The sequence below is a fragment of the Clavelina lepadiformis genome, chromosome 2, assembly GCF_947623445.1.
Source record: "Clavelina lepadiformis chromosome 2, kaClaLepa1.1, whole genome shotgun sequence".
Taxonomy (NCBI): Eukaryota; Metazoa; Chordata; class Ascidiacea; order Aplousobranchia; family Clavelinidae; genus Clavelina; species Clavelina lepadiformis.
This window is the reverse complement of record NC_135241.1, coordinates 19158287-19186036: the sequence shown is the minus strand read 5'-3', so window position 1 is coordinate 19186036 and position 27750 is coordinate 19158287. Positions and strand designations below refer to the sequence as shown.

The window sequence follows — 27750 nt, the reverse complement described above, 5'->3', positions numbered from 1 at the left end:
TTACAATTTCCGATCACGTGATAATGGGTGATGCAAATATTTGTGGTTTAATGTACAAAGCGCAACGTTGTAGCAACCTAATACAATGTTACAAAAATAAGATATAAAATCTTGCTCTATTTGCAAGTCAGTGTTGTCGAAAAATTTGTTGAAAATTGAGTTAATTACTTGATTTTTGTTACTGCCAAACCGCGATTCTTTTGTATCTTGTATGCTAATGTAAAATAGTTTTCTAGTTGTAGCGCTTTTCATAATAAACCGATGTCACGATACCATGACATTATATTGGACCAAATAAGATGACAGACAGCAAGCAGGTTTGACTTGTGACGTAACTATACTTTAAACTGACTGTATGACCTATATTCATATCGTGAGAGCAACAACCCAATTTTGAAGAAAATTATAATAAACAACATCGTATTGAAAAAGCGAAGAGTTGAAGCCGTTTTTGAATTCGCGTGTAAACGTCTATGCGCAGGTGCGCTTAAGCTTACGGCTGACTTTTCTATCATGCTTGCAATTGTAACCAGAAATAGTTGATTTTATTCGTGGTAAAGTGCATTACGCAGTTGACTAAACGTCATGGTTATACAAGGTTAGAGCTGGCACTAATCTGACTTTGTGAATAGGCCTAAGTCTCATCTCGGTTGGGAGATCTTCCGCAACCAGTTCTAATATTTTTGCGCTAGCTAAGACTTGTCTATATTAATGTTAATTGTATTAACATCGCGGTTGATTCCAATTCCACTAAAGACTAGAATACATCCCGGAGAATATACTTGCATACTAAACGTTCAAAACACTGCGATGTTTGATTTAGCCTGCCTTAGGCTAATAGGGATGATAGGCCTACCGTTTAATTAATTATTTACGCTTCCACATATGGAATGGGAAGACGTGCGAACTGTCAGATCGACCAGGAGATCGCGTTTATATTAAAAACACCAGTAAAATTGAGAAACTATATAAACGACGTAGAAACACATAGGATGTAAGAATTTCCTTTCTTTAACCATATGCTTTTAATACACACACTGAATAATACTGATCACGACTTCACTTTGGCCATTGAAAACTTACATTGCAAATATACAGCAACAATACAACACATTTGTAATTAAACTGATACCATGCCCTCACCCTGGGCGCAGAAACGGAATTTTGATCCCTATAGGATAGGGTTTCTCTTAGTTGGACTTTATTTTACCTATCCATGTACGCATCAGCAAATCCTCGCAAGCATGTTCTCTTCGTTGCCACCGTTTTTTTTCGATTTAACTATTGGTATTCTTGCGATTTTCTTTCTGTGTTTTTTGTTTCAGTTAAAGTTTTGTTTTAGTTTTTCTGTCAACGTAATTACTTTTTGGGTTTGTTTTAAGACCGTGCTAACTTTCCATGGTTATAGCGCCACTTGGCACTGTATAGTTAACACGATTCAAGCTTCTGGGTCTTTGCCGTTTTTTTCGCGTTCGTTGGTGGTTGGTGAGCATGTTTCTTGTTATGTTTTGCTATAGCAAGATTAGCATTCTTGTCGCTCTCCAGCGCAGTCAAGGGCGAAGATAAACGCTACGACACAAACTGATCTAAAATAATGTATAGGCTATACTGCTAGTTGTCAAAAAGTCGTATACCGTAGATTCGTAGAATAATTGCAGGGTTTAGATTTCAGCAAAGTCGAGTTATTTTCAAACGACTTGGCCTGACAATAAATATAGTGATGTATTAAACTTTAAAAACGTTGTTTGTAATTCATAAATGCTTCTAAAAAACAAACAGCAGCCTTTTTAAAATTTAAAAATATATGGGTTCTGTCGCAGAATTGCTCAGAAAGAATCCGCTTCCGAACTTGCACGCATATGTGTAGTAGCCTATTTATATTGTGAAATAAGAGTAGGCCTAAATCGCTTTTATTGAAAACCGTCTCTGTCATAAAACTTTTCAGCGGCATGTTAATAAGCCTTTTATAACTTAGATCTTTTTATTTTGTTTGCAGGTTGATTGTTAAGTATTACAGTTTTTTTTCTCAGACTAAAAAAGTCTTTGCACGACTTAAAATCTCGTTTATTAAAACGCTTTAACTGCAAAGAAGTGCAGCACGCGTTCCTGCCTTGAAGCAGGTTCGTTGTGTTTTTTAATTTCTTATTCTACCTTTGAAGGATGAATCAATTAGAGAAAAGAGTCAATTGCAGAGAGTCAGCCACGATGTAGATTGCAGACAGCAACAGTAGCCTATAACTTGTAACCTGTCAAACTCAATAGCTGCAATGCTGACTCAATCAGCAAGATCAAGGAAACAACTGGTGACATGTATGACGCAAATTAACTCATTCTTTTACTGATTCTACAATCTAATTAGATTTTCTAAGTAAGGGGCCAGCTTCTAAGTCACGTGCACATAACTATCGGTAATCAAGTTCTACAAATGCAAAGTTTAATACTTTGGAAAAAACGGTTAATGTATGTGTTAATAGAGTTTGTATTTATATTTGACGCATATGTTTCACTAAAAAATAAGTACTAGAACAAACCGTTTTCGCACTGAATAGCAATTGTTTCGAATATTTATTCAACATATGGCAACGTCAAAACATTGAACGATAAGCAGCAACAGCTTTACACAAAGATTTATAATTACGGTGCAATATTATTAGTAATTAATAAATGCCAACTCGAGTGCTTCAATAAGTCATGCTCCCTAATTAACTTCATTTACTATTCCTTTTCACTGCCATCTGATATGCATTCTTAAATGTCTTCATTCCGTTTTTGTTGCATGCATCGAAGTAAGGAAGTGCCTTGATTTTAGCCAGCCAAGCTGAAGTCTTGGGATAATCATCGAAGTCGTTGTAATCAGTCAAATCCAGTAATAGCAGGGACGAAGACATGTGGAAATCTAAATCATCATGACAAATGAAAGAATTTGAATGTTGTTTAAGAAAACATTTGTTATGCGGTAGCCTATTTTAACAAGATGCTGTGCGAGTTTGTATATAAAGCGCGCTGATTCTCAAACCTGCGATTGTAAGGTTTTCTCCTGCAATGAAAGTTGACTTTGAAAGATACTTTTCGTAAAGATCAAGTACCTTTTTCACTTCAGGAATTTTGTCTTTCTGAGTTGTGCCGTTCCCAAAAAATACTCCAGCGATGTTCTAAACATTTTTTAATACTAATCTTAACCACATTTTGATTTTCTTAATTGTGTGGGAAAGTGCAAAGTAGGTTATATTTAGAATGCACTGCCGCTGCAGACTTACCACATAAGATGCAACACAAGCGTACGTGCATTCACTGATGTATAAAAACTGATCTACCATTCCCCTTTGTTCCGGGTCAGTAGGAAACAAAAGATTGCCACCATTCTTCTTCTCATATTTGTTACAGAGATAACAGGAAATTGCTCGGCTATAAAATTGTTCACATTTATTGTAATGGAATATTCTGAATGCTATTTATGTATTAAGACGACAGCTGCAAGGTATTAACAACTTTAACTAATTTAATTCGCTTTAATACAAACACACAAGGTAGGCGTATATATTAGTATTAATAACCTTTCTCCAATTAAAAAGTCACAATCTTTGAGAAAAGGAATTTTTCCTCTTGGATTAAGAGCAAGATATTCCGGGGTTAATTGTTCCCCCTTTGTGACGTCAACGGCCTTCTCCTCGAATTCAAGCCCCAACGCTTTCAGGGTCATTATAACAGCACGACAGGGTGGACTTAAATTTAACGTATAAAGCTGGAGGACCATTTTGCTAAAATAAATTGTTGATTACTTGAAAGTAAAATCTTCAATAAAACAAAATTGCTCCGTGAAAAGCCTTGAAACGAGCTTCTAAATCACAGCATTCAAACGCTTGAACAACGAAGCGCTGTAAATTTTACAAAATTACTTCGACTAACTATTGCATAATAACTTTTACGAACACTTCGAGACCTTTACGTTTCATTATATACACTAGTGAGGGCATGCTTGTCTTATGGTACACGTTCTGATAAAAATATGCACATTATGTATGACGTTGCATTATTGCTATAGATAGGAGCGCAGCCCTGGGCTAAGTTCAATATAGATTTGATCCGTTTAAATTTGATTTAATTAAAAGAACATGACCTGGCATTCGTAGTTTTTCTTTAAAATAAATGAAAAGTACAGCATAGCATATGATACAGCATGACATGTTACGTTTTACAAAAAAATACGCAAAGTTCATTGTCCGTTTTAAAATGTTCTGCCGTAACTTCTAATCACGTGATAATGGGTGAAGTAGATATCTACGGTTTACAAAGCGCAAAATTGTAGTGCTTTAATATAAGGCCAAACAAATACGCTATGAGGTTTCATTGAATTTGCAAGTCATTGTTGCCTAGAAAGTGTTGCAATGCAGTTGATTAGCCTACTTATCTTTATTATTAATCGATTCTTTCACACTTCGCACACTAATTTGAAAAAGCTTTTTAGTCATGCCACTTTTTATAAAAAACCGTTGTCACGATGACATTATTACAATCAAATTGAACCAAATAAAATGATGGGATAGCAAGCGATTATTGTCACTCGGAAAACAATAAGATTTTTATGGTGGGAGTGACAAGGCGGTTTTAAAAAAATAAACAAGACGGCCATGAAAATAGCCGAATCTTTTTTTGTATTTGCGAGAAATCGTTAATTATATTTGTTGCTGACTCGTCTCATATTTGCCATGATTGCAGTATTTTAGATTTGAGTCAACTTGATTTACAAACGATTAGCCGTGACAATTTAAATGATTTTATATCAAACCTTGAAAAAATTGTAATCGATAGACGACTCTAAAAGATTCGCAAAACTTTCCTCAAAGTTTAAAATTTCCAGTTCTAAGCTGTACATTTCTGAAACATAAACGTCTACCTAATATCTGATAAGACGATAAGTGATAACAGATCACAAACAAATGTTAAGGCTAAAATTGTTGAAAGCCCTTCCGGTCGATCAAATTTGTGGTAATCCCACTTGAGACAAAACCATGGCTTCTTATAACAACAAACTTAAACATTTACGCCATAATTACAAGAAGCACTTGAGACTTTTTACTACTAAGTTGTTAGTTCTAACTGAATGAGTGGCCTATTTTTCAAACATCTCATCACACAGCGGGCTAATGAGAGAAATCCGTTTTATCATTTTGCAACAAATGATTTCAAAAACGGGACTTACTTTTTGACAGGTTGGAACTCGTTTTGAACGTTGTTTTTCTTACCCTGAGCTATTAATGGCAACAGGTCAGGTTAAAACGTTCGTATCTACACATATTAGTACAAAGCGTATATAAATTATAATCTTTATTTTCCAAATAAAATTTGCTTCGCGAGTATAAATCTCTCTTTCTCTAACACATGTCACACAAAGCACAGTAAACTACATGATAATAACAACATTAAAAGTATTAGAAATGACGATGAAATAACATTGTTAATACTTTTAGGTAGGAATAAACACGGTCGGAAGAAGGTTGGTTGAGTAAGCTTAAAATCCCAATATTCAATAAAAACATTATAAAAAGCTTCGTTGAATCTGAGTGCAAAAACGTCCTGAAGCAAATACGTTGGCACAAGCACGTTAATAAAGTTATGTTAAGTAAGACAATAACAGTAGGAACAAAAAGCATTATACTGTATGACATATAAGACACTACTCTGTAAAGAAATTACTTGCATTTTGTGAACAATAACTTTGCATTAAAAATTGTGTCAAACGCATTAAATATAAAAAAAATCTACGGCAAACTATTTAAATATTCTTCGTTTCAAATTGTGTCGTGGCTTAGTGTGAGGTATTCATTGGGCGCTACAATTCATCTCGTTAAGAGATGCAATTAACAATGTGGTGTAATGGCCTCTACAATTAGCTTTATAAACTTAAAATGAACTACATATACATGACAATCCACACTAAAGGAACGTAGTAAGTAGGTTAATAACACTCACTCAAAGTAAGCACCATTTGCAGCACTGATAAAGCAAAACTTGACCTCGAACTGTTTTTATCTTCACAAAACACACAGAAATTATTACATAACGAGAAAAATTCTTAAACGCCTTCGGCGAAAGAACAGTTAAAAACTCGAAGAAATAAGTTTGGAACTTTTATCCGACACAGGCCCCTTTTAATGGACGTCGAAACTTTTATCGGTCTTTCTCGGGAACTTGCTTCGGTGAAGAACTGCGCGGACGAACGTCAGAATAACTGAAACGGACCAAAAAAAGTTTCTGCATGTTGTCTAGTACGCAATTTTAGCAAAGTCAAATAACAACAGTTACAAACTCGCCTACCCGTGTATAATCGGAGAAGTATCGGAAATGGTTACTCGTTTTATCGGTGATGGGGATCTCCCTGATGAGAGCCTGAGCGCTTCTCTCTGTCTTGCCCTGCTTCGAGATTCCTCCAAATCAGCTTGAAGGGAATCGATTGTGTCCTTGTATCTGAGCGTTAGACGACACGAAATGTATGAGTTTATGGTAAAATATCAAATTAGGAAAGATTTGTGCCTTAATAAATGGTGAACCTACTTGACGTAGCGCTGTTGAATCTTCTCCCGTTCTTTGCGTGATTCCTGAATTTTGTTGTCAAATTTATAAAAACCGGATATTCCACTCACAAACATTCCATACAGACACTGGCAATTAACAAACACGCAAAAAATGACAAACAATCATGCACGATCTACCATTATTGCACTCTACAAGCTTAACAGACTACACACTACAAATCGTTGTGATTAAGTGAGGAATTAAAATAAACATTAAAGCTACCTCCAAATCAAACACGGGTACTTTTGATGCTTCCGACAGCAAGGTTTCCTGCAGACGCACTTTGCTCTTGAAATCACACCGATTCATGTTAGTGATTACGCAACATTCGCAAACAACAACACGAAGTTAAGTGAATGTCAAAATGGTGTGTTTTGCGCTTTTTGGTAATGTTGAACTAATGGACTATTTCAGAGAAATTTCTGTACTAACATAGTGAAATTTCATCATTAATCATAAAGCTTAGTTAAATTCAAGTTATCTTTACCAGAGTTACTAGGGATGGTCTAGGCAGCATTACATACATAAGGTTGATAATAATTGGCAAGCACTTTGACATTAACATATAACCTATAAATTTTGAATATCAGCTTCTATCATGTTGTAATATCAACAAGCTCCTATTGGAATATAATCTTTGGTGGGTGATGGCATGCGAATTAGGACGTGTGCTAAAAATTGTAACATGCCTTCTGCGCAAAAAGTGCAAAACTAACTAAAGCTTTAGTATTTACATAAAATACAGCAAACAACTTCTTCATTTGATTAGGTTGGAATTAAATGTGTTAGTTGGTGATGAAATGGACATTCAAGTGGCGCGAACTTTCTATTAAATGACTGAAGGACTTACATTCCCAACTTCCACAGTTAAGTTTGCAACTCTATCCTCAAGGTCGTGTACTATCATTCTGGCTTCTTTGTTTTCAAGCAACAAAGCTGTAGAAATGCATAAATTAACAAATTCACCAGGAATTTTCGAAATTTTAGCTGTGAACTGTAATTTAACTGTGATTATAATTTGGATTTTTATGTAAAGGCATATTTTTATGCTTACAAGTTTTTTCTCGACTTAAAGAGTCAACCAGTTTATTTTGCTCGGTAACTTCCGACATCAACTGACGACGATCATCCTCTATATTTTTACACATCTCCTTCATCTGTTAAAAGTTTACGGCCATGTAAAGAAGAATAAATTTGATAACTCTAATTTAATGTTTCTGAACCGACCTGTTGCTTTTGTCTGCTTAATTCATCAATTGCTTTTGTGCGATGATCCATCTTAGCAGACAATTCTTTCTTAATGGTGTCTAGTTTTCTCTTCAATCAGAAAAGCAATAAAAATTTCAAATAAAGTTGAAAAATTTCTAATTGATGCTAACCTCTAACAAACTTATCTTGAGGTAAATTCGGAATTTAAAAACGGCTGCATTACCCTAAGTACAATGATCCATGCTTGACCATCTGATTTAGATGAAGACTTTCTGGCAAATGAATCAGACAGCACAGAGAGCAGTGTATTGTCTTCTGGACTTAAACCGACCGCAGCTTCGAGATGAGCAACATCCTGTGAGAGAGCGTTGTTGGCGGTTTCAATTTCCTGTTCTAATCTCCGGACACGGTCACGGGACCAGAGCAGCTCGTCTTCTGCTTTCTTCAGACGTTCCTTCTCACTGCCGGCCTCTGTACACTAATCAGTGAAATACTTATTGATGAGAATGCTGTAAGTACTACATCAAAGCTGAAAAGTGCTTATCAATTTGTTAATTAATGATTTATAGATATGTAGGTTACATGTCATGTTATTACATCTATCAAAAATATGAAATAAAATAAAAAGTTTTACCTTATTTTCATAAGTTGACTTTACAATTTTGTATTTCTCTTTCCATGTTTTGATTTCTGCTTCCAATCGATTTGTTTCACTTTCCATGATGTTCAACTCATCTTTTGCTTTTTGCAGAAGTTTCTGTGACTCTCTGTTTGTTGCTTTTGTTTCGTTCATTTCCATCTGAAAGCATTTATAACATGCGTATATGTGTTTGAAGTGATTTGTGGCATGTCCAGGTAATGACTCACATTGACTCTGTGGATTTCTCCTTCCAGGAATGATCTTTCTTCATCTGCTTTCTTGCTTACTCTCTGGACAGCATCCATCTTCTGGACCTCTCCGGCGTGAATGTCTGAATGTAGATCCTTCAATTCCTTCTTGTGAGTTTCTCTCTCCTGCAACATTAAGATCGAATTAAATGGAAAATTAACTTTGGCTCCATATCATTGTTTAGATTAATTAAGATAACTATGCTTGCGTAAGCGAAGTAAAATGCATTACATTGGAAAACGAACGTAATTCCACAAATAATTCTAGTCATCATATAAAAGCTTGAACATACAAACAATTTTGAACAAATCCATTACTTTTCTATATAATAATCTTACATGGAAAACTTACAATTTGTAGTTGCTTGTGCACAGCATTAACTTCTATCTTCATTGCTTGCATTTGCTTCTCAGCGTCTTCAAACGATCTCACTGCGTTTTTATGCTCACTTTGTGCAGATGATAACCTTGCGTCAAGCTGGCTGTTTTGCAATTTCAGCTCTCGTATTTCCCGCTAAGATAAAATCAGTAATTATGAGTGACAAGTTTAATTTAGGTCATTGTAAATTGTATGTACAAATCATATCATCAGGTCACGCATACGGTGACATATGGTTTCACTGCTATCTCCAACATTTAAGTAACAACAAAGAGCAATGATACAACTGTACAAACAATGCATTTTAATGTATAAAGACAACAGTAAGAAAGCAAATCCCATGCCACCACTTTATATGATATCTATGTCATTTTACTTGCAAGTCAGCAGTTTGTTGTTTTGAGGTGTCGTACATTGACTGAGCCCCTTTAATTTCAGCCTCACACTGGCTCACTTTGTTGTTTGCAGCAGTTAATCTATTGGAATATTTTTTCTAAATTCAATTCATTGCCTATTACAAAGTCTACCAAATACTAATACACAGTTACAGACGTTTTGTGAAATGTTATCAAGATTCTGGAAAAATTTTTAATCTAACAAAAATTATAAAGTTGTTGTTAATTTACTTGCTGACGGCTTCTTGCAGTTTTCCTTCCAATCTTTCTGATTTCAAAGATGAGTCTTTCATCTGCTGCAAAAGCATTCTTTTCTCTTCAGAGATCTGTTCGATCTCATTATCACGACGATTTAACTTCTCTTCTGCATTTGCACGCTTTGCCTATACACATAACTGTATCATTAAAGTTCTTATCTTGAAAGTGGAAGCATTTCAAGGACTGCATTTTTCATTTTTACTTACAATCAAGTCGTCCATTTCTTTACGTAAATTTTCAACTTGTTGAAAAGCTATGAAAGTATAAATGACATTTGTATTACACCAGCAAAAATATTGCAAAACCGCATGATCTTCTCACCAAATAATTTGAATGATTAAGATAATATCCAAAATCGATTAATTGTGCAAATGATTTTACAATGTCTGACAATGTTATTTCTTTTGTAAAATTAATTCCTCTTCCATCCAAAACCATAAACTGTACCATTATTTGCTTGGGTTTTTCCTGTTATGTTCTCCTTCACAATTTCTTCATTCTTAGAGTTGAGCTGATCAATTGTGTCCTGTAATCTTTCATTCTCCTTCTCTTGTTTACGGCACTTCGCTTTCCATCTAAAAAGGTCATAACTTGTTTAAAATAAAGTTCTAGATGCTTATGACAACATTGCTTTTCATTAAGGAAAATTAACATATGCTACAGCAAATCTAAGTGAATACTAACATAGTTTAGTATTTTATAAATTGATACAGTATACTAATTGTGGCTTTACTGTCTTATTGTGTCCTGAGCAGCGTTCCTTATTTCTTCTCTTTCTCTTTCACATTCATTTTTTGATTGTTCAACTTTGACAAATGCGCTTGCATATTTTTCGGAATCTCTGAAAACGAAAACATACCATATAAATTGGGGGTGGTCAGAAAAATATAAATAGAATCAAAATAAATAAATATAATATAAATAAATAATAATTATAAATAAAAACAACACCACAATCATCCATCCATGGAAAAATTTATATTTAAAACAAATTTTGAAGACGCTGTAAGACCTTATTTTACATAAATAAATTAAGGTCTTATTTTTTAAAATAAAAAATATTTTTTTTTAAGAAATACCTTGTAAGTTCCTTAAGTTTCCTAAGAGCATCTTCAAGTTGGTTGTATAATCGGTCTTTGTCCCTCTCGGACTCGTCATACTGATGTTGAAGGTCTTGATGTTGGTTCAAAATACGAGCATGAGCTTGTTCTTTCTTTTCAAGATCTTTTGTCAATACCTAGAATGGAATAAAAAAAATTAAAAACTTTAAAAATAAAATATCAGTATAACCCTTATGCGGTGCATTAGTTTATACAAAAGTGGTAATTAAGACTTTAATTAAGTTAAAGAAACCAAGTTCGCTTATAAAAGTGTGAATTACTATAAAAACAACAAAAACATAAGCAAATATAACCTCAATATGGTCTGATAAATGTTGTCTTTGTCTTTCACTTTTTTCAAGATCTCTTCGTGCTTCATCAAGCTGAACAACTCCAGCAGATCTCTTCAGAGCTGTTCGTAATTGCTCAATTTCATTTTCTTGTCGCAAGCGTTCATGTTCTTGCTTTTGTGACTCTGTATAAACAGCAACAATAATAATTTTACATTAATAAATTTACTGTTACACTTCCATTCGATTGTCTTGGATATATATTTTTATAACAATAAATAAACACAAAGTTTGTTCATCAACGTGGCTTGCGATGAAAGTTTGCACAAGCAGACAAATTATTTTAATCCTTCAAGAACTTAAAACATCGGATTATTAATACAAAAGGGTTACTCAGTACCTGCTAGTTTGTGTCTATTTTCAGCTTCACGCTCAAGTTTTGCTTTCTGAAGTACTTCATACTGCTCCACCTTGTGTTGTAGGTTAGCTCTGTCTTTGTCCGATCTATTGATCATACTTCGCAATTCCGCTGGCAATAAATTACACAATTTTAAAAACAGGAAATGAGTAAAGCAATTCATTTAGTTGACTAAGGTAATTCATTCCATTCATAGCATCACTTTATGCAGACCAGGGCTCGACCAGCTATGTTATTGCAATTTGCAAGGTAAAAGTGTAACTCATTTAAGCCCTGAAAGTTACTTTTAAAATTAAACGCAACACATTACACATATTCCGGTACCTATTTGTGTCATTAGAGCCTCTCTTCCGCCCTCTGACTGCTCTAAGCGCCTTCGTGTTGAATCCAGTTCACCTTCAAGAGCACGTTTTCCAGATTCAAGTTGTAACATCCGATTTCGATTCACTACATCTTCTTCTTGAAATCTAAAAATACTGTTACTTTACTTTGGTACTCGAGATATACTAAAACAAAATATGCATTTACTGAATTTTGTGCCAACATATACAATATAGTTATCTTGTCATAGGACAATGTCAAAACTTTCATTTGGTATCAGATTAGCTGGTAACCAGTCACCAAAAAGAAACCTTAAATTAATACCAGAAACTTTATTTTAAGGTTTTTAAGTGGAAAATCATAAAAACTAAAAAAATCAAAAACCCCTTTTTAATGAAGTAGGCAATACTGGACTTACTTGGACTGGCTCCTATGCAAAACATCCTTTGCCACATCGCTGGCAAGCTGGGCAGCAGTATTTCGTTCGACTGCCATGCCACGCTCAATTTCTTTCAATCTTCTTTCCACTCTGTCAGTTGCACTGTCCCCTTTCATGCTCTCGCTCAACGAACGGTCTGATCTAAAACACATGATGTATGAATATTAATTAAATTAATTATACAACCACATTTTTATGACAAATTTTGCTGCTACTTATTCATAACAATGACATAACTGCTACCAAATAAAATAACAGTGTTTTGACTGTAAACCAGTATCGAGTGACATATATCTGTTTGAAAAGCAATTCCAAAAGCAATATAAGGTATTCAAAAACCCTACAAATGAAAAGCAACGGAAGAACACTATGAACATAATTTAGTGGAAATTACTTTAGCCTTCTTGAAATTTCGTCACCTAAATCTTGCTCCAGTCTTGCCTGATTTGCTGATAAATCATGAATTTTCTCATGAACCTGGATTAAAATAAGATTCACACATTAATACCACAAATTTTCAAACTACATTTTTACCTAAGTATGATATAATTTCACAGACATGTTACTAAACAAGTATAAAATAAGAGGTAACATTGGGTAAAAGTAAGTCAAAAACTACTCACTGAAGAAGAATAATTCCTGTGTTGTCTTCTGGAAGATAATCCCAAACTACTGGACGGGCGATGCTGTGTTCGAGCTAAAACAATGCAGGCTATTTTGATAAACCTACTTCCAATGAAGTTGTATAATGTTTTTAGAATATAGCGCTAGGTTATTACTTAGACCAAAAAGGAAAATCTTTTTGGTTATGGCTTTAGGTTATTTTGAGATAGCTCAGCAATAACACAAGGAACCAATAAAATAATTTGCGGAAGTGATCCAGAAAACCAGGATGAATTTCTTAAAACTCTGGATTCTTTTCCAATTATTTAAACAACAAGCAAAATCGGGTAGTAGTTTTCTAACTGTTTAACCTGCTGTGTAATCGGTGATATCACTCTCATAATCCTTTGCTGGTGATCGACGTCCACTAATTCGACTAGTTGATGCCGACCTCCTCGTGTGAAGATCACTTTCGTGCAAGCTTCGAGCATCCCGCGTGGATCGCTTTTCTCTCGTATTCCTTAGTCGATGAAGAGAACCTTCTAAATCTTCTTGTAACTAAATGAAAAAAACCACTTAAATTTTCTTTAAATATTAAAATAGATGGTTTCCTAGGTCTTGTTTGTTTGTACTTTGTTGCATTTAATTATGCTAAAAATTAATCGGTATAACTATAAAAGATGTCCATGCAGAGAAAACATTTCAATAACACTTCAGTAGTGTAAACTGCAGCCTCTTATATATGTAAATTTGAGATGCTCCATTAATAAAGAAGCAGGGAGGATGCAAAATTAGTGAGCATGTTGATCATTAAAAAACGCAAAACTTTTCTTAACCTTTGTTAATGCTGACATTGAATCGTCGTGCAAGTCTTTAAAATCGGAAAGTTTTGAATCAACATTCCTCAAATTCCTTGTTGTGTCTTCCAAATTGTCAGCAATTCTATCAACACGCCTGCCAATTGTACCAGGGTCGACAATAGTGACATGACGAGCGGGATTTCTTAATATTCCACTTGGTGGTGGTGAAGGTAAGCGACGGCGATTGGCCAAGGATGTGTTTTGAAAAGAACTTTCACTAGAAGATGAGTCATAATGATGCCTTCGGCTGGACATTTTATCAGTAACTGATAACTACATTCAAAATTTATAATTCTTGCATACACTGTTGGCTGACTTATTTCTAATTTGCAAATAACCTAATCCTATGGTTTAGTATGGTTAGCTGTAATAAGTGAAATAACATTGGCATTAAAAAGGCTAGTACCTACAAAAAAACATGAAACCTTAACATAACTAACCAAAATCTATGATCTAAAGTCCATACACAAACACTACGATACCACCTGGCAACAGAACAGGCTAACCTACCACTTACTGCTAAACAGCATTGCGATTTTACACAGCACCCAAAAAACTTAACAAACTTCTTTGTGCCAAGTTGCTATCTATATACAACTTATAATCAAGTAGCAAGATTTTCATATCCATTTTCTGTCAGTTTGACCACAAATTATAAGAGACATACAGGTCAAACAGCTTACAAGTTTTAAAATCACCGCTGTTTTGTTTGTCCAACTGCATTTATTAAAACACGCTGTTTCAAAAGTGTTTGTTATGCAATCCAGAAATGATGAAAATTTATAAACAAATAAATCCGCTCATTTTCGAAAATTATTTAAACTGTTTTAACAATAATTGAATAAAAAATTATATTTTGAAGTTCGTATTGAATAATTCTGTTGCTAAGCTATCTGCAAAAATACTTTTCTCTTCTAATGTAATTTTTATTCTTTGAGCTTTTGACTCTACCAATTTTGAAAACAATGTTATTTTGCGGCAGTTTGTGGTTGTTAATGGTTAATATCTTCATTCATTTGTTCAGAATTCGTCCATATAGCGGCTATATCCTGTAGTAATCAGTTGGCTAACTTCTAACAGTAAATACCAGAAGAAAATTAATTCAGGCAACATTCAGATTCAGAGTCAGAGGCCACATAAGCCAAGCACCGGTGAAGGCAGTATGCGTCATGAAAATGTGAAAGACAAAACTGGAAAAACAAGAGAGATGGTGAACAAAATACTTTCTTTAAAGCACAAATCTCCATTTGTAGGAACTTTAATTGAAGCAATGTCCGATGCTGGTTGCAAAGTAAATCCATATAAGCACATTTGCATTGAAGATTGTCATTCGAACTTCAACATATTTGGGGGATTTGATTCGGAAAATAATCAGGTTGTGTTGTGCCAAAATAAATTTGATGATGTGTACTTGGACTTTGACAAATTTGCTCAAATGGAGTCCCTTCTCAGCCATGAGCTTGTCCATGCGTTTGACCATTGCAGAGCAAATGTTGATTTTTATACAAATCCAAAACATTTAATGTGCAGTGAAATACGAGCAGCGTCACTGAGTGGACAGTGCACGTATGGTTCAAACGTAATTGAATCTACATTGAATGCTGTTCAATCCTATCACAAAACATGTGTTCGAAAGGCTGCTCTGAGGTCTTTTCGTGCGCTTTTTCCAGCCTGGAGCCTTGACCAGTCATATGATCTCTTAAATGAAGTTTTCTACTCCTGCTACAATGATTTCTCTCCATTTGATAGGATTCCATTAACAAAAAAGCAGGCCGAATTGTCATACAAAGCTTATCTTAACAGACATAGATACAAAGTTTAAATTCATTATTATTGTTCAACTTCAACATTGTTGTATTGTTCAACATTTCTTATTGAGTTTGTTGTAAATTGAGTTTTTCGCTGTGTTAAATGGAGTGCAATATAGAGGTGTTTGGTTGGTTGAGTTGGTATTTTAATACTTGGCTGATGTATGATGGATTTTCGATGGTTTTTTCATAAAAATGTTCTTAACACTGTGTAGTTCAGTGGTCGGCAAACTTTTATTACGATGGCCCGAATTTTCACTTCATTTGTAAGTGAAGGTCCAACATCACGTTTGAAATATACTTAGCCTAATGCAGTAAATATTACTAGCTAACTAATAATTTCAATGTGCTTTTCTCTTTTTTGCAGCATACATTGTTTGTTGAAGCTATTAGGTTAACTTCAATTAACTTTTAATCTAGTTTTGTGCTTTCAATAGGATTTAGCAATATACAGTAGCGTGCAATTAACAGACAGTTAACAAATGAAAATACATTCGCGTCACCAATGGTCGGATGTACTATAGCCTTGAAACTAAAACGTACGTTAGTTTGTGTGAGCGTGGGTTGGAATCGCACCAGCTGACAATATCAGTCAGGTCTAACTTCCCTAAATTTAACATCTTAATTATGAGATATGAAATTAAATTCAGGTTTCATGTTTTTTCAGAACTTATCGTTTCATTGTTATTGATAATATAAATCTTGAACATCTGTATGTAACTGTTAACTGACTGAAGTATCACTTAGATATCCTTCGAACACTCACTGTGGATTATTCAGCTATTGTTAAGTCATAGTTGGTAAAAATAAGTGGTAGGGTAGTGAAGGATTAGCGTTGTAAATAAAAACAGGCTCGCATTCTCAATATGACGTAAGAATTAACACTATGTGAGTTGGAGGTTACTGGTTGTGTTTTCCAGATGTTTGCCTTTATAGCTGTAGTTAACCTTTACTTAAGATGGAAAAAACGTCAAGAAGTGGATTGGTGGCGCTCCAAGTTAACCAGGCTACTAGAATAAAAACACTGAAACTATCACTCAGCCCACATTTACTTGATTACAGGATACATTTGGGTCGTGGCCCACAGTTTGCCGACCACTGGTGTAACTATTTAACTGTTAATGTTTTGGTCTTTTTTTTTTAAATTGAAATTTTTACATTTCAAAGTATTAAGACATGTTATTTAGGTGATATGACTTAAAAACTCTCTGCAATTAATTTGCTATGTTTCCACATAACAAGCCATCTTCCAAAGGTATCAATTACCAGTACTGCTGTTTTCTATATTCATACTGAAGAATATTTTGGTATAACTTCATTGTATGATATATCTCCATTCAATGTTTTGCAGAGGAAAGCACTGACAAGAATGATACAACAAAAAAGACTTTACTACCAGAACAATTGGTGTACACCATAGATTGCAAACAGGGAGCTGTCAGAGCCGTGCGATATAATTGTAAGTTATAGGCCTGTGGTTCTGAAATTTTTTTTACCTATGGATCTCTAGCTGCAATAATTCCTTTCTCGTAGACCCCCCCCCCCCCCCCCCGACTAGAAAATTGTTACTTAATAGGCCATTTGTAAGGAATTTAAGTATAACTAACAGACCACCTTCGTAGACTTCAGGTTGTGAACTACTTTTAAAGGACATACGAGCAGTTACCAAAACTTTTTTTTCTCTGTGCTCTTTGAAAACTTATGTGTGCTCACAACACCCTAGTCAACCCAAAGTTTATTGGCACTTTAAATTTCCCAACTATTGTGGAATTGCTTTCATAAACGCACATAAAGTGATTGTCTTTTTTACGAAAAAGTATATTAACTCTGTTCAACATGATCTGCAGTCATTTTATTATGTAACATATCTTTTCTTATAAACCACGATTTGTGTGGTAAATACAAAACTAAGTACAAAAATTTTCCAGCACCCTTGGCAAGCTGTCGCAGCTCCCCCAGCACTAAGTATACTTTGTTTATCAAACAATCATAATCCTTTTTGTCAGTTGATGGAAATTACTGTTTAACCTGTGGCAATGATAAAACAATCAAACTGTGGAATCCAAAGAAGCAAATGTTGATAAAGAAATATACGGGACATGGATACGACGTTTTAGATGTAGCTGGTTCAAATGACAACTCACAGCTGGCATCCTGTGGATCTGACAAAACAGTCATCTACTGGGATGTTGGAAGTGGCCAAGTAGGAGAAACCTTTTGAAAAAAGTTGATTTTGGCAGGCATACCAAGCAAATTTTAATGTCAACTACAAATTTTTCCCAAGATCATACGACGATTTCGAGGACATGCTGGTAGAATTAACTGTGTTGAATTCAATGAAGAATCAACAGTCATTTTGTCTGGGTCAGTTGATTCTTCCGTTCGAGCTTGGGACTGTCGATCACGCAAGTCATCTCCGATACAGATCTTGGATGAAGCTAAAGACAGCATAAGTTCGTTGCAGGTAAAATAAAGTCTGATTAACGCATGGTTAACATAAAGCCGTGCTGCTGTGAAAATGCCAACAAATGAGTAACATTCATAACCATTTAGGTGACTGATCACGAAATACTTACTAGTAGTATTGATGGAAAAGTTCGCAGATATGACCTGCGTGTAGGAACCATGTTTTCTGACTTCATTGGATCAGCAGTCACCAGTGCAAAGTTTTCAAAAGATGGCCAATGTATTTTAAGCTCTGCACATGATAACACTTTGAGGTTACTTGATGTGACAACTGGAGAAATGCTTGGTAGGTTAAACAGTATTTGTGTGGCAATAGTACATTAAGACACAAGATAAAGCAATTTTTAAATCTTTTTCTTGTAGGTGAATACACTGGACACAAGAACAGTAAATACATGATTGAATGTGGGTTGAACTATAAAGATGACCATGTATTAAGTGGTTCTGAAGATGGTCTGATTTACATTTGGGATTTAGTTGAAGGAACTATAACGAAACGTGTAGCTGTTCGACCAAACAAAGTGATACATTCTCTGACCTTGCATCCTGAAGAAAACCTGATGATTGCTGCTTGTGAGGATAAAATTTACTTTTTCACTGATGAAAATTATGAACCACCGGATGACATCGGCTGAGCTTTTAGTTCATACAACAAGCATTTTCGTGTTTCTGCAACATCAAGAGAAGATGTTATCTGGGTTTTACCATTCTATACCACTAACTGCACAATTTTAATACATTAAAGTGCTGTCTGCTAGACCTTAAACACTACCGAATGTGTTTATTTTGTTTTATTTATTCACACTTCGTGCTTTGCACTACGTGAAAAATAAAAAACACATATAGACATTAAACATACATAGTGGACAGTTTGTCTGAATAACAGAATCGCACACAAGTTACTCATATTCTAGGCTGAGGTACAAAAACATCAAGTGCAAATCCTTGACACAACAAAAACTTTGTAGCAATAAATCAAATAAATGTGATCATTTCAACATTTTATGGGTAAAGCAAACAGTGATTTGATTCAAAAGGACTTTTGATTGATTGTCATTTGATTGACGAAGTTGATGAGAAGTGAAAAAATAAAGCACCGCAATAAGTGTAAGCTGTCCAATTAAAGAGTTGTTGTAAACGCAGGCATAGTTTTCACAATTCTTGAATTGAGTGGAAGTCCAAACGTTGGGGTAATTTTTTTGTTATGTTTTGCGATCATGTGACGACGGAAAGTATTGCGAGTCTTAAAACGACGAGGACAGTCTGTGCAATGATAAGGCTCCTCCCCAGTATGTCGATGAAGGTGTTCCTGTAATAATACATAAGGTAAATAATCAAAATTCTTACGGTTAAACAATACAATCGAAGTCCTGCTTCATAACCTTAGATATTGGATATGATCAGCCACTTTTTATGACCATTTTAACATGATTCCGGATTTTCTAGGTTTCGGGTATTATGACCAAAATTGTTCGGTTCCCTAATGGTCACATTAAGTGGCTTCTACTGTATTACAAACGAAGTGTCTAAACCCTTACCATTACACAGCTGCTTGTGCTTTTCTTTTACCAAGAACTTGCTAAACTGTTCAAATTTCTTAACAATTGTACTCTGATATGGCTGAGGTTGGCTTGGATTCTGGGCTGTGTCTTGCTGGCGTACAGCTTTTCTGAAAGCTAGGTATTTAATATCCGGTTGTTTTGCTGAGATAGCTCTGACGCTCTATGTTAAGTGCACATGAACCTCAGCAATTAAAACTTGTTCTGGTATGTAAGATCGGTTTTTACCAAGCTTACAAAACATTGAGAAAAAAGAATATACCTTGTAATGAGTAGGGTGGCGAAACTTCCTTCCACAGTAAGAACACTCAAATCTTGCACTGTTCGTATGAATCATTGCATGGTAGTTCAAGCTGTGAGATCGAGTGAAAGTTTGACCACAGACGTGGCATTTGTACGGTTTGATACCTGGAAATTCAAGATAAACAGCCAATATTTCTTGATCGAATGAAGTTAAGACAACTTTCAATTACCTGGTACATATAACAAAAAATATACCTGCATGTCCCCGGTAGTGGCCATAGAGAGAGTTTGGTGCTGTAAATCTTTTCCCGCAGATTTCACAGGTATAGAAATCTTGCACGATAAAAGCCGATTCTCCATCTTCAATCATCCTCTCGGTGCACACCATTACTTCTTTTGGTTTTCTGTGCCGCAACTCAGCTATCAACTGTAGTGCCCTTGCCTAACAATTAAAAGGACTACAATTCAAGTGAAACCATTACGATGAATGATGTACATTGATGCGCATAATGGACATTGCAATAGACAGTAGTGTACAACAAAAAGTCTTGTTTGAAAGTGACTTTCTATAGATTTTAAGGAGATCAGAATCGCTGTGAGTCTTCAAATCACGAGTAGCAATTATGCACATTCATATATCCGTCCGAGATTCATCATATCTCCATTACCACTCAGTGTCAAGTTCAATTGACTCGGGAGGGTTTTCTCATCACTTCAGGTCATTGGCCGAATGACCTTTGACCCGATCAAATAAGACCAATGTGTATAGTGTATTTTAAATTTGTATTGATGCCACATGCAAACAAAGCAAGACAATAACAACATGGTTGCATTATCAATTATTATTGTTAATGTATTAATTATATTTAAATTGATAAATTTTATATCTGTGTTATTAACTGCTGTTATTTACAAATAGCATTTGTAGTTACACCTTGGTTGCAAGTAGAAGGTAGCTTTACTACGTTGCACGTCAAGGTACATTAACTAAATTAATGTCGGCAAGCTTTTAACTGTGTCCATTTACCTTTAGATGACCACAACTTTATACTTGCCATGTTCTTAAAGACAGAAACACATTGTAATGCAATACCATACCTTTATTTTTGGATCTGTTGCCGGTTCTATTTTTCTACTACTTGGACCGTTCAGTTTAAATTCGTCAGATTTCTGTTTGTGGGTATGGACTTTTATCTGCTGCTTGCCTTGAGATACCACTCTGCAAATGTTAAGTTAAAACAAACTGTTAATAAAATCATGGTTGAATTTTCTAAAACTTTAATATATTTTATAAACAATTCATTGCCAGAATATTGAGTCAACAATTTACAAGTTTTGTATGGGACATCACCTTTAAAATAATTTAAAAAATATGAACTCGGTGACACTGAAGTGTCACAAACACAACACTTACTGGCTTGACTCTGAATTCTTTGGTGTCATTAGCTTTATGAAACCTTTAGGATCAACAGCCATCTCCTGATATTTATTAAGTAAAACAAAACTTTCAATTTGAACATATATCAAACATATTAACATATTAAACAGAACTATAACATACTCTCTTCACAGTGTAGCAATGATCATTGTCTATGGCCTCTAAAATGTCACGCAAAGTTGGTTTCCCAAATAGTTTGTCTTCCTTCACAGTGAGGTGCTGAAAGAAGACACATACCGAACAATCAAAAAGTCCAAACAACATTTTATTAGCAAAATAAATTCTTCCATTGTTTTCATGTTTTACCTGCTTCCTTGGAGATTTTTTTTTGCTTGTTGAAACAAATGACTTCTGGTTAACTTCCATTGGATCCTCTTTATCGGACCAACAAGAACTGTCACTGAAACAAATACTGGCACTTGTGGATGTAGTTCATTATTGATATTCAATTTTATAACTTAAAGCGTGTGAAGCAAAGCCAAAAACAAAAATTATTTATCATTCACATGACTTTTGCAATTCCTTTGTCACTTTTAACATTGCTAGATGAAAAATAAATTTAGTAGCAGACATTTAGAACAATTCTGAAAGATCAGAATTCCTTCACACAGAAACATATTCAAATGGAATAAACACAGTGAGGTTAACATTGCCACAAACCTGCCAATGTCTTCAGATGACGTGCTATCTGAATCATTTTCATTAGGACTTATGGGTAATGATGGTGATGGCTTTGGAGAAGATTTGGATACCACGTCAACTATTTCATCCACTGATGAACTGTCATTGCCACCTTTTGTTGACCTATCAGATCGCATCAGTCAATTAAAAACTATGTACAGTATTATATAATATAACATATAATACATATTATACAGACCTTTAGCCAGGAAAAATTGAACACTAACAAAAATGTATGACAGAACCCTTACATTATTTCTTCTGTAGCCAAAGACATGCATTCTTTTATTTGAATGCTTGCAATATTGTCATTTTTATGCAAAGGCTTAGGTTTATTTCGCCTAAGAATGCTTGGTAGATGACGTTTTGGAGGAAATTGCTTGCGATCTTTTAATGATGAAGGTAAACAATTGCTTGATGGCTCCGTACTTGGCTCCAGTTTTGCAGGCTGTACTTGCAGAATTTCAGAATTATCTAAAATCAAAACCCCAAAAATCAACTAAAAAAAGTGCAAGAATACTTAAAAGTACAAATGGAAATTTCTTATCTTGGTCATAACGTTAAACAAGCCAGCTAGAAAGACCATTTTTGTAAGTAATATTTATGTTATAATATAGTTCATTAATAACCTCCAGTTTTAATGGTGCTATCACTGTTTTGCGTATTTATTTTTGCCACATCCACTTTTTCCTTTTTTATTTTAGGGCCTTGTACTGCCCTCATCATTCTCAGCCTACGTTCCCTGTTGTTACGTAAAGATGACATTAGAGTTTTCTTGCGGGGCAGCTGGAAAGAATATTTGCCTGTTGGTTTCTCATCTGTGTCTGTAGTATCTACATGCACAATTGGAATCACTCACATAACTCATGAAGGAATATCCGAGAACACATAACAAAAAGTTAATGCAATTTAAAATATTGAATTCATCAACAGATTAATTAAACCAATTCAAAGCATGCAAAGTTCAACAAATAATTTATATTGTTCGTTTATCAACCAAGCTGTCTCTAAAATATAACGATTATAATTGCAATGCGCTAGAAAATAAATACTTGTAAAAAGGCTAATTCTTATATACAGTAGAACACAAACTGTATCAACATGTCAATATGAGTCAAAGTACATACCTTGCTCGGAAGATCCATCATCCTCGCTAGAAGAGCTGTCCTCGGAAGACGGTGGTGGGGGTGGTCGACTTGGCGCCTTTTTAGCCTTCACCTGTTTCACATGAGTGAATGACTTTTTCCTTTTTCTAGGAGGGACTTTTTTCTCAACATATCGATTGGAAGTGGGAGGCGTTGGTATTGAGCCGTCTACAGGCTTTGGCCTAATAGGTCTATAATTTCGCAAAGGCAAAGGATTTTCAACAGGTTTTGGCTCTAGGGGTAGGCGCGATTTCACAACATCACGGATTACAACTCTGGGCTGGTTTGAAAAATGTTTACGAATACGCTCCTGGCGTCTTTGGTGTAAAATTCTATTGCGCTCTTGTATGATCTTCTTTCTACTGCCCCGAGTGTTGATTGACTTCTTTTTTGCATCATCCAAACTACTCTGGCTGGTGTTTTGGTTTCTTTTCAAGCTCACAGCACTCATGAGAGCCTCCTTTGGATCAGGAATGGATAAAAGACGTTCAGTTTCCATATCTGGAAGTATGTCAATGTTTGGCAAGTCTGTGGTGTCGCTGAGTGCTACTATATTACTCCTTGATACCTCTGTCGTTAACCTTGCTATAATGGGATTCATGAGACTTGCGGAAGCAAAAGCATTCTGTTGTTTTGATGGCAATGGTTGGGATGCAACTATAAAAAAAATCAGTTCATTGTTATTTGAATAATTTTTTCTCTTATAAATGTACTCTTAATTACAAATTACACACGAAAATATGATTAAATTTTTTTAACAATGTTAGAGTAAATAAATATCAGTATTTCATGAAAACCATGTAGAGCAAATTCACCAGCAATTCATAACAGACTGAGTAAATTACTTTGAATTACCAAAATCGGCATAAATGATATCAATGCAGTATCATATAATATATATACATAGGCATATGCCAAGGCCTGTTATATTAGTTTGAACTGTCTCAAACTTTGAGTTAAGGGAAATTAAACAAACAACAATATTCTACTATATCACATATATATATAATATCTGATAAAAACGTGTATTTGATTAAAAGAAAACAGCCATTAGATCGTTACCTGGATCATTATAATCAGAATAATCTGGTTCACTTTTTACAATGATTGGCTGACATGGTTTCAGTCTTTTCTTTTTGTAGAAGTGGGGATCTGCCATAATGTTTGTTTATTGCCACTGTTTGACACAATACCTTGATACATTTACTGCAAAACTCTATAGTTACAATTTACATTTTGCTGCTTTCTCTCTGTACATTTTCACATGTTCGAGCAAATGTGATATCATCACTTCTCTGCATTCTTTCTGGTCATGACCAGCATAAACTCTGTCACAGTCATGTGATGAAATTTGACACCTGAGTAAGTACAAAGAAATACAAACTCCGTTTAATTTGTGAAAGAAACCAAAACAACAAAAATACCAAGAACAATAAAAGTTTATAACATTACTCATGTCATGCATCCAAAAACACCTGTATTGTGACACTCCATTGTTACTGAGTTCATATTTTGTGAATAATTTTAAAAGTGATGCCCCATCCAACACTTGCAAATCATCGATGCAATATTCTGGGACCGAATCCACTTGATAGTTATCTAAAACTTCGGCAATATTTTCAAGCTTCACCCTTAACGCCTACAGATTACATAAATTGAGAAGATAAAAGTTATAGAACGAAAACAAGTGGAGAACATTATAGACTTTATTTGCAATGTAGTTTGCAAGTTGTACCTGAGCAGTGGTTGACAAAGCAGGAACTGTTTCCTCTACCACTTCTTTTTTAACTTGAATTGCAAGGTTTCTAACAGGTTCCAGATGTTTCTGATGCAACATAAATAACACAGCACTAATAGTTTCTATTGTAACAGGTATTTTACATAGCCTATTTCACACATACCATTTTTCACTGAAAAGTATCTTATTGTGTCCTGCTATCCACCAATCTCTGACTAAATTTTTTCGTTCGCAAACATTTTTTTATTACCACCATTTGAAATAGCGAGGTGCATCCCACTTCAACAAACAATGATTAATTTAAAGGTTTTAATTGCCAAATCTAAGAAGTACAGACAGGTTTTTAATATCATACCTTTCATAACCTAAAAGATCAGAAATGTAGTTTTAAAATATAACAGTGTGCACCTAATCATATTGGTGTGATTTGATAAGCCTGGATAGAAAGCTTGCATTTTGGATCACATAAATATAGTCAATGTTTTGCACCAAACCGGTTGAAAACCAGATATAATTTGCGACACAAGTTAATTCGATCCAAAAAATTAACCAGGTATACATATGAATGGCTGCATAGAATAAAACACCAAAACAAGTTTTTAAAAAATATGACAAGTCCCTTGTGGGGTATTGTACACCAGTGATGTACAATTTACAGGAGCATAACATGACAAATCTTCACTCTCAAGCACAAAATTGCTAACTTCAAATGTACATGGTATGTATTCAGTACCATGTAAAATATTTTTTCTGTTTAATAAAAAAATGATAGCAAGACACACATATGCCATGTGTATTTCACATATTTAACCGTCTAGCTTTAATGTGACATTACCTGTGATAGTGGTCACAAACTTGTTCCTACTTTCGGATCTCTAGGTGCAATAATTCCATTCACTCGGACCCCCCAAATTTCAAAATTACTACTTAATAGGCAATTTATGAGTAATTGATGCATAACTCACAGGCCCCTGGAGGTATAGCCAACCAGTTATCCATACCGAATGAAATGGTTACATGTTTAGTTATACATGTTTACATTCAGTACCGGTACTGTACCAAATTTTTCACTAAGAGTGGTGATACTGCAAACATGCAGCAATTTGCATATCAAAATATAACTGTGACTAGCATAAATCATTACAAATTTAGTCAAGTAACTTAATCAATCACATATAGGCCTATGTGATAGCCTAGACTAAATTCACAAAGTGACTATTTCACCGGCGTTTGTTTACCAAAGTTATTGAATCACAATACAGTGACCGCAGATGTTCACTGGTGGAATTATCACTCTCATTTTGGACGAGGGGAAGGAAGTAATGCAGTGGCTTAGTGGTTAACGATGGGGTCCTTTTTTGTCCAAATTTATTTTGATCTAATTTAGTCATGAGAGGTGAGAGTTTGGGTGGGAGGGTATTAGTTTAAATTAAATTAGACTTTGGAAAAACAATTGTGATTTTAAGTTGAAAAACAGTGTTTGTTTTAATTCGCAGCCTAGCTTAGTAATTTAATCTTGAAAAGTGAGAGTTTGGATTAGTTTTAGGTTAATTTACACTTTGTAACAATTAATACGTAGTTTTAAGATAAAATTAACATACAATTCAATTCACTGACTAGCATAATTGCCGTTCACCATATTTATTTTTTCCTACTTCGGTAAACGGTGGTTGGCAAAATAAGTGGCCAAGTGCTTGACATAGCTATAACTTTTTGTGCACACCAGAAGCCTAAACTACAGTATTCTAGTTATAGTCAATGTACGACTCAAAGAACAAGTTATAACTAAATATTTGTTCTTGTAAAAAGAATTTACATAAAACAGGCAACGGAGATACACTTCTCAACGGACCAAAGCAAGCAAGAAAACTTAATCAAATTGATATTCCTAGCTAAAAAATATGCGTTGAATGTCAGAAAACTACTCACAATCTGTTGGGATGCTTGTACTCTCTAATAACACAGAGCGCTTTACATTTGTTATACAAAAGAATCTTCCCAAGCAAAAAAACTGATCGTCTGTCTACAAGGCGTGCTTCATTTCCGCAGAATCCGCAGTCTGCTTTTAGCACACACTAAATATATCATATAATTATAACACACACCTATCAATTAAGACAAAGTATTAAGTAAGAACCAGTGTTGATAATAAAACATGTATTTCTACACATAATTCGTTCATATTAATTTTATTGTTTTTAGATTCAAAGTAATTTTGCAAACAAAAAATCTTTTTGTGTTAAAAAACTTTTAAATGTATGAATTAACCTTGCCTTGTTTCGCAACACCAAAAAAATCTCAGCAAAGAAAATGGCGGGCTAAAGTCAACAACAACAACTCATGACTTATTTGCTATCATGACAGAAAGACAATTTCCTCAATCTTTGTTCTAACACTTTCAAACATATTTGCTTGCAAGTTTATAACATTTTCACTATTCTCACACTATTAGGCTTGAACATATTGTTTTGCAATATTGGTCAAAGTTAATAGTAGTAGGCACGATGAAGTTTTTGTGTCAAATCTCATACGACGTAAACCATTGTTTATTTTTCACCATGGACTGTGAAGAGCGAAAAATCCGGTTTTAGCATTTACTTCGAAATTTGAATGCTAGACTTTAAAACGTCTATATACAACACATAAGATTCTAAAAACATAGGAACCTATACTATGATAAATTATATATGTAGCCTACAGTATTTTATCTGTGAAATTTTCACTCATATGCTATTATCGGACAGATTGCTTGTCGTTTTGGTTATCAAGCATCGAGAAAAAGTTTCTAAAGAGCCTACTTCCAACCATGCAAATTGAGCATTGCAGTTGCTGATACGGAGTTCTTCACTGTTTGATCGAGTTGTAAAAGCAAAATAAGGTTATCAAAGTTGTGCAAAGTAGATAATGAAAGAAAATGGTATTACAAAACTCATTGTGAA

The 27750-nt window shown here is 34.6% G+C and overlaps 5 protein-coding genes across 8 annotated transcripts; 2 read left to right on the top strand and 3 right to left on the bottom strand.

Annotated features, from left to right (window-relative positions):
• Positions 1-2546: 2546 nt before the first annotated feature.
• On the bottom strand, positions 2547-3895 carry LOC143446170 (glutathione S-transferase 1-like). Its single transcript, XM_076945692.1, has 4 exons — positions 3555-3895; positions 3258-3405; positions 3017-3152; positions 2547-2896 (listed from the first exon to the last, which is right to left on the bottom strand). Exons 1-4 carry the CDS (start codon positions 3752-3754, stop codon positions 2709-2711), a joined length of 672 nt encoding a protein of 223 aa, XP_076801807.1. The 5' UTR covers positions 3755-3895; the 3' UTR covers positions 2547-2708.
• A 1415-nt stretch (positions 3896-5310) lies between these two features.
• On the bottom strand, positions 5311-14093 carry LOC143446651 (uncharacterized). 3 transcript variants are annotated; one of them, XM_076946390.1, is made up of 25 exons: positions 13710-14093; positions 13245-13431; positions 12894-12967; positions 12665-12747; positions 12250-12411; positions 11835-11977; positions 11493-11621; positions 11117-11277; positions 10782-10939; positions 10436-10543; positions 10150-10277; positions 9909-9955; positions 9676-9827; positions 9426-9525; positions 9023-9184; positions 8650-8796; positions 8417-8581; positions 8006-8260; positions 7801-7890; positions 7628-7730; positions 7424-7509; positions 6796-6861; positions 6553-6659; positions 6316-6465; positions 5311-6229 (listed from the first exon to the last, which is right to left on the bottom strand). In XM_076946390.1, the coding sequence occupies exons 1-25, from the start codon at positions 13986-13988 to the stop codon at positions 6169-6171; spliced, it is 3303 nt and encodes a 1100-aa protein (XP_076802505.1). In that variant the 5' UTR covers positions 13989-14093; the 3' UTR covers positions 5311-6168. The 3 variants fall into 3 exon arrangements, with proteins under 3 accessions (XP_076802505.1, XP_076802506.1, XP_076802507.1); XM_076946391.1 differs by having other exon boundaries at positions 6553-6596; XM_076946392.1 differs by lacking the exon at positions 6796-6861 and having other exon boundaries at positions 6553-6596.
• Positions 14094-14756: 663 nt separating this feature from the next.
• LOC143445589 (mitochondrial inner membrane protease ATP23 homolog) lies at positions 14757-16728 on the top strand. Its single transcript, XM_076944798.1, has one exon. It carries the CDS (start codon positions 14896-14898, stop codon positions 15553-15555), a length of 660 nt encoding a protein of 219 aa, XP_076800913.1. The 5' UTR covers positions 14757-14895; the 3' UTR covers positions 15556-16728.
• Positions 16656-18861, top strand: LOC143445588 (WD repeat domain-containing protein 83-like). Its single transcript, XM_076944797.1, has 6 exons — positions 16656-16796; positions 16893-17000; positions 17548-17744; positions 17826-18005; positions 18095-18293; positions 18371-18861. Exons 1-6 carry the CDS (start codon positions 16766-16768, stop codon positions 18640-18642), a joined length of 987 nt encoding a protein of 328 aa, XP_076800912.1. The 5' UTR covers positions 16656-16765; the 3' UTR covers positions 18643-18861.
• On the bottom strand, positions 18784-25529 carry LOC143445586 (uncharacterized). Of its 2 annotated transcripts, XR_013113838.1 has the most exons (17): positions 24975-25529; positions 24809-24898; positions 24549-24712; positions 24307-24431; positions 24136-24225; positions 23056-23730; positions 22558-22761; positions 22180-22402; positions 21908-22051; positions 21554-21647; positions 21371-21466; positions 21224-21288; positions 20908-21028; positions 20065-20251; positions 19829-19974; positions 19546-19676; positions 19178-19316 (listed from the first exon to the last, which is right to left on the bottom strand). XR_013113838.1 is itself a non-coding variant. In XM_076944796.1 (16 exons), exons 1-16 carry the CDS (start codon positions 24975-24977, stop codon positions 19128-19130), a joined length of 2616 nt encoding a protein of 871 aa, XP_076800911.1. In that variant the 5' UTR covers positions 24978-25343; the 3' UTR covers positions 18784-19127. The 2 variants fall into 2 exon arrangements, 1 of the variants encoding a protein (XP_076800911.1); XM_076944796.1 differs by lacking the exon at positions 19546-19676 and having other exon boundaries at positions 18784-19316; positions 24975-25343.
• Positions 25530-27750: the final 2221 nt, after the last annotated feature.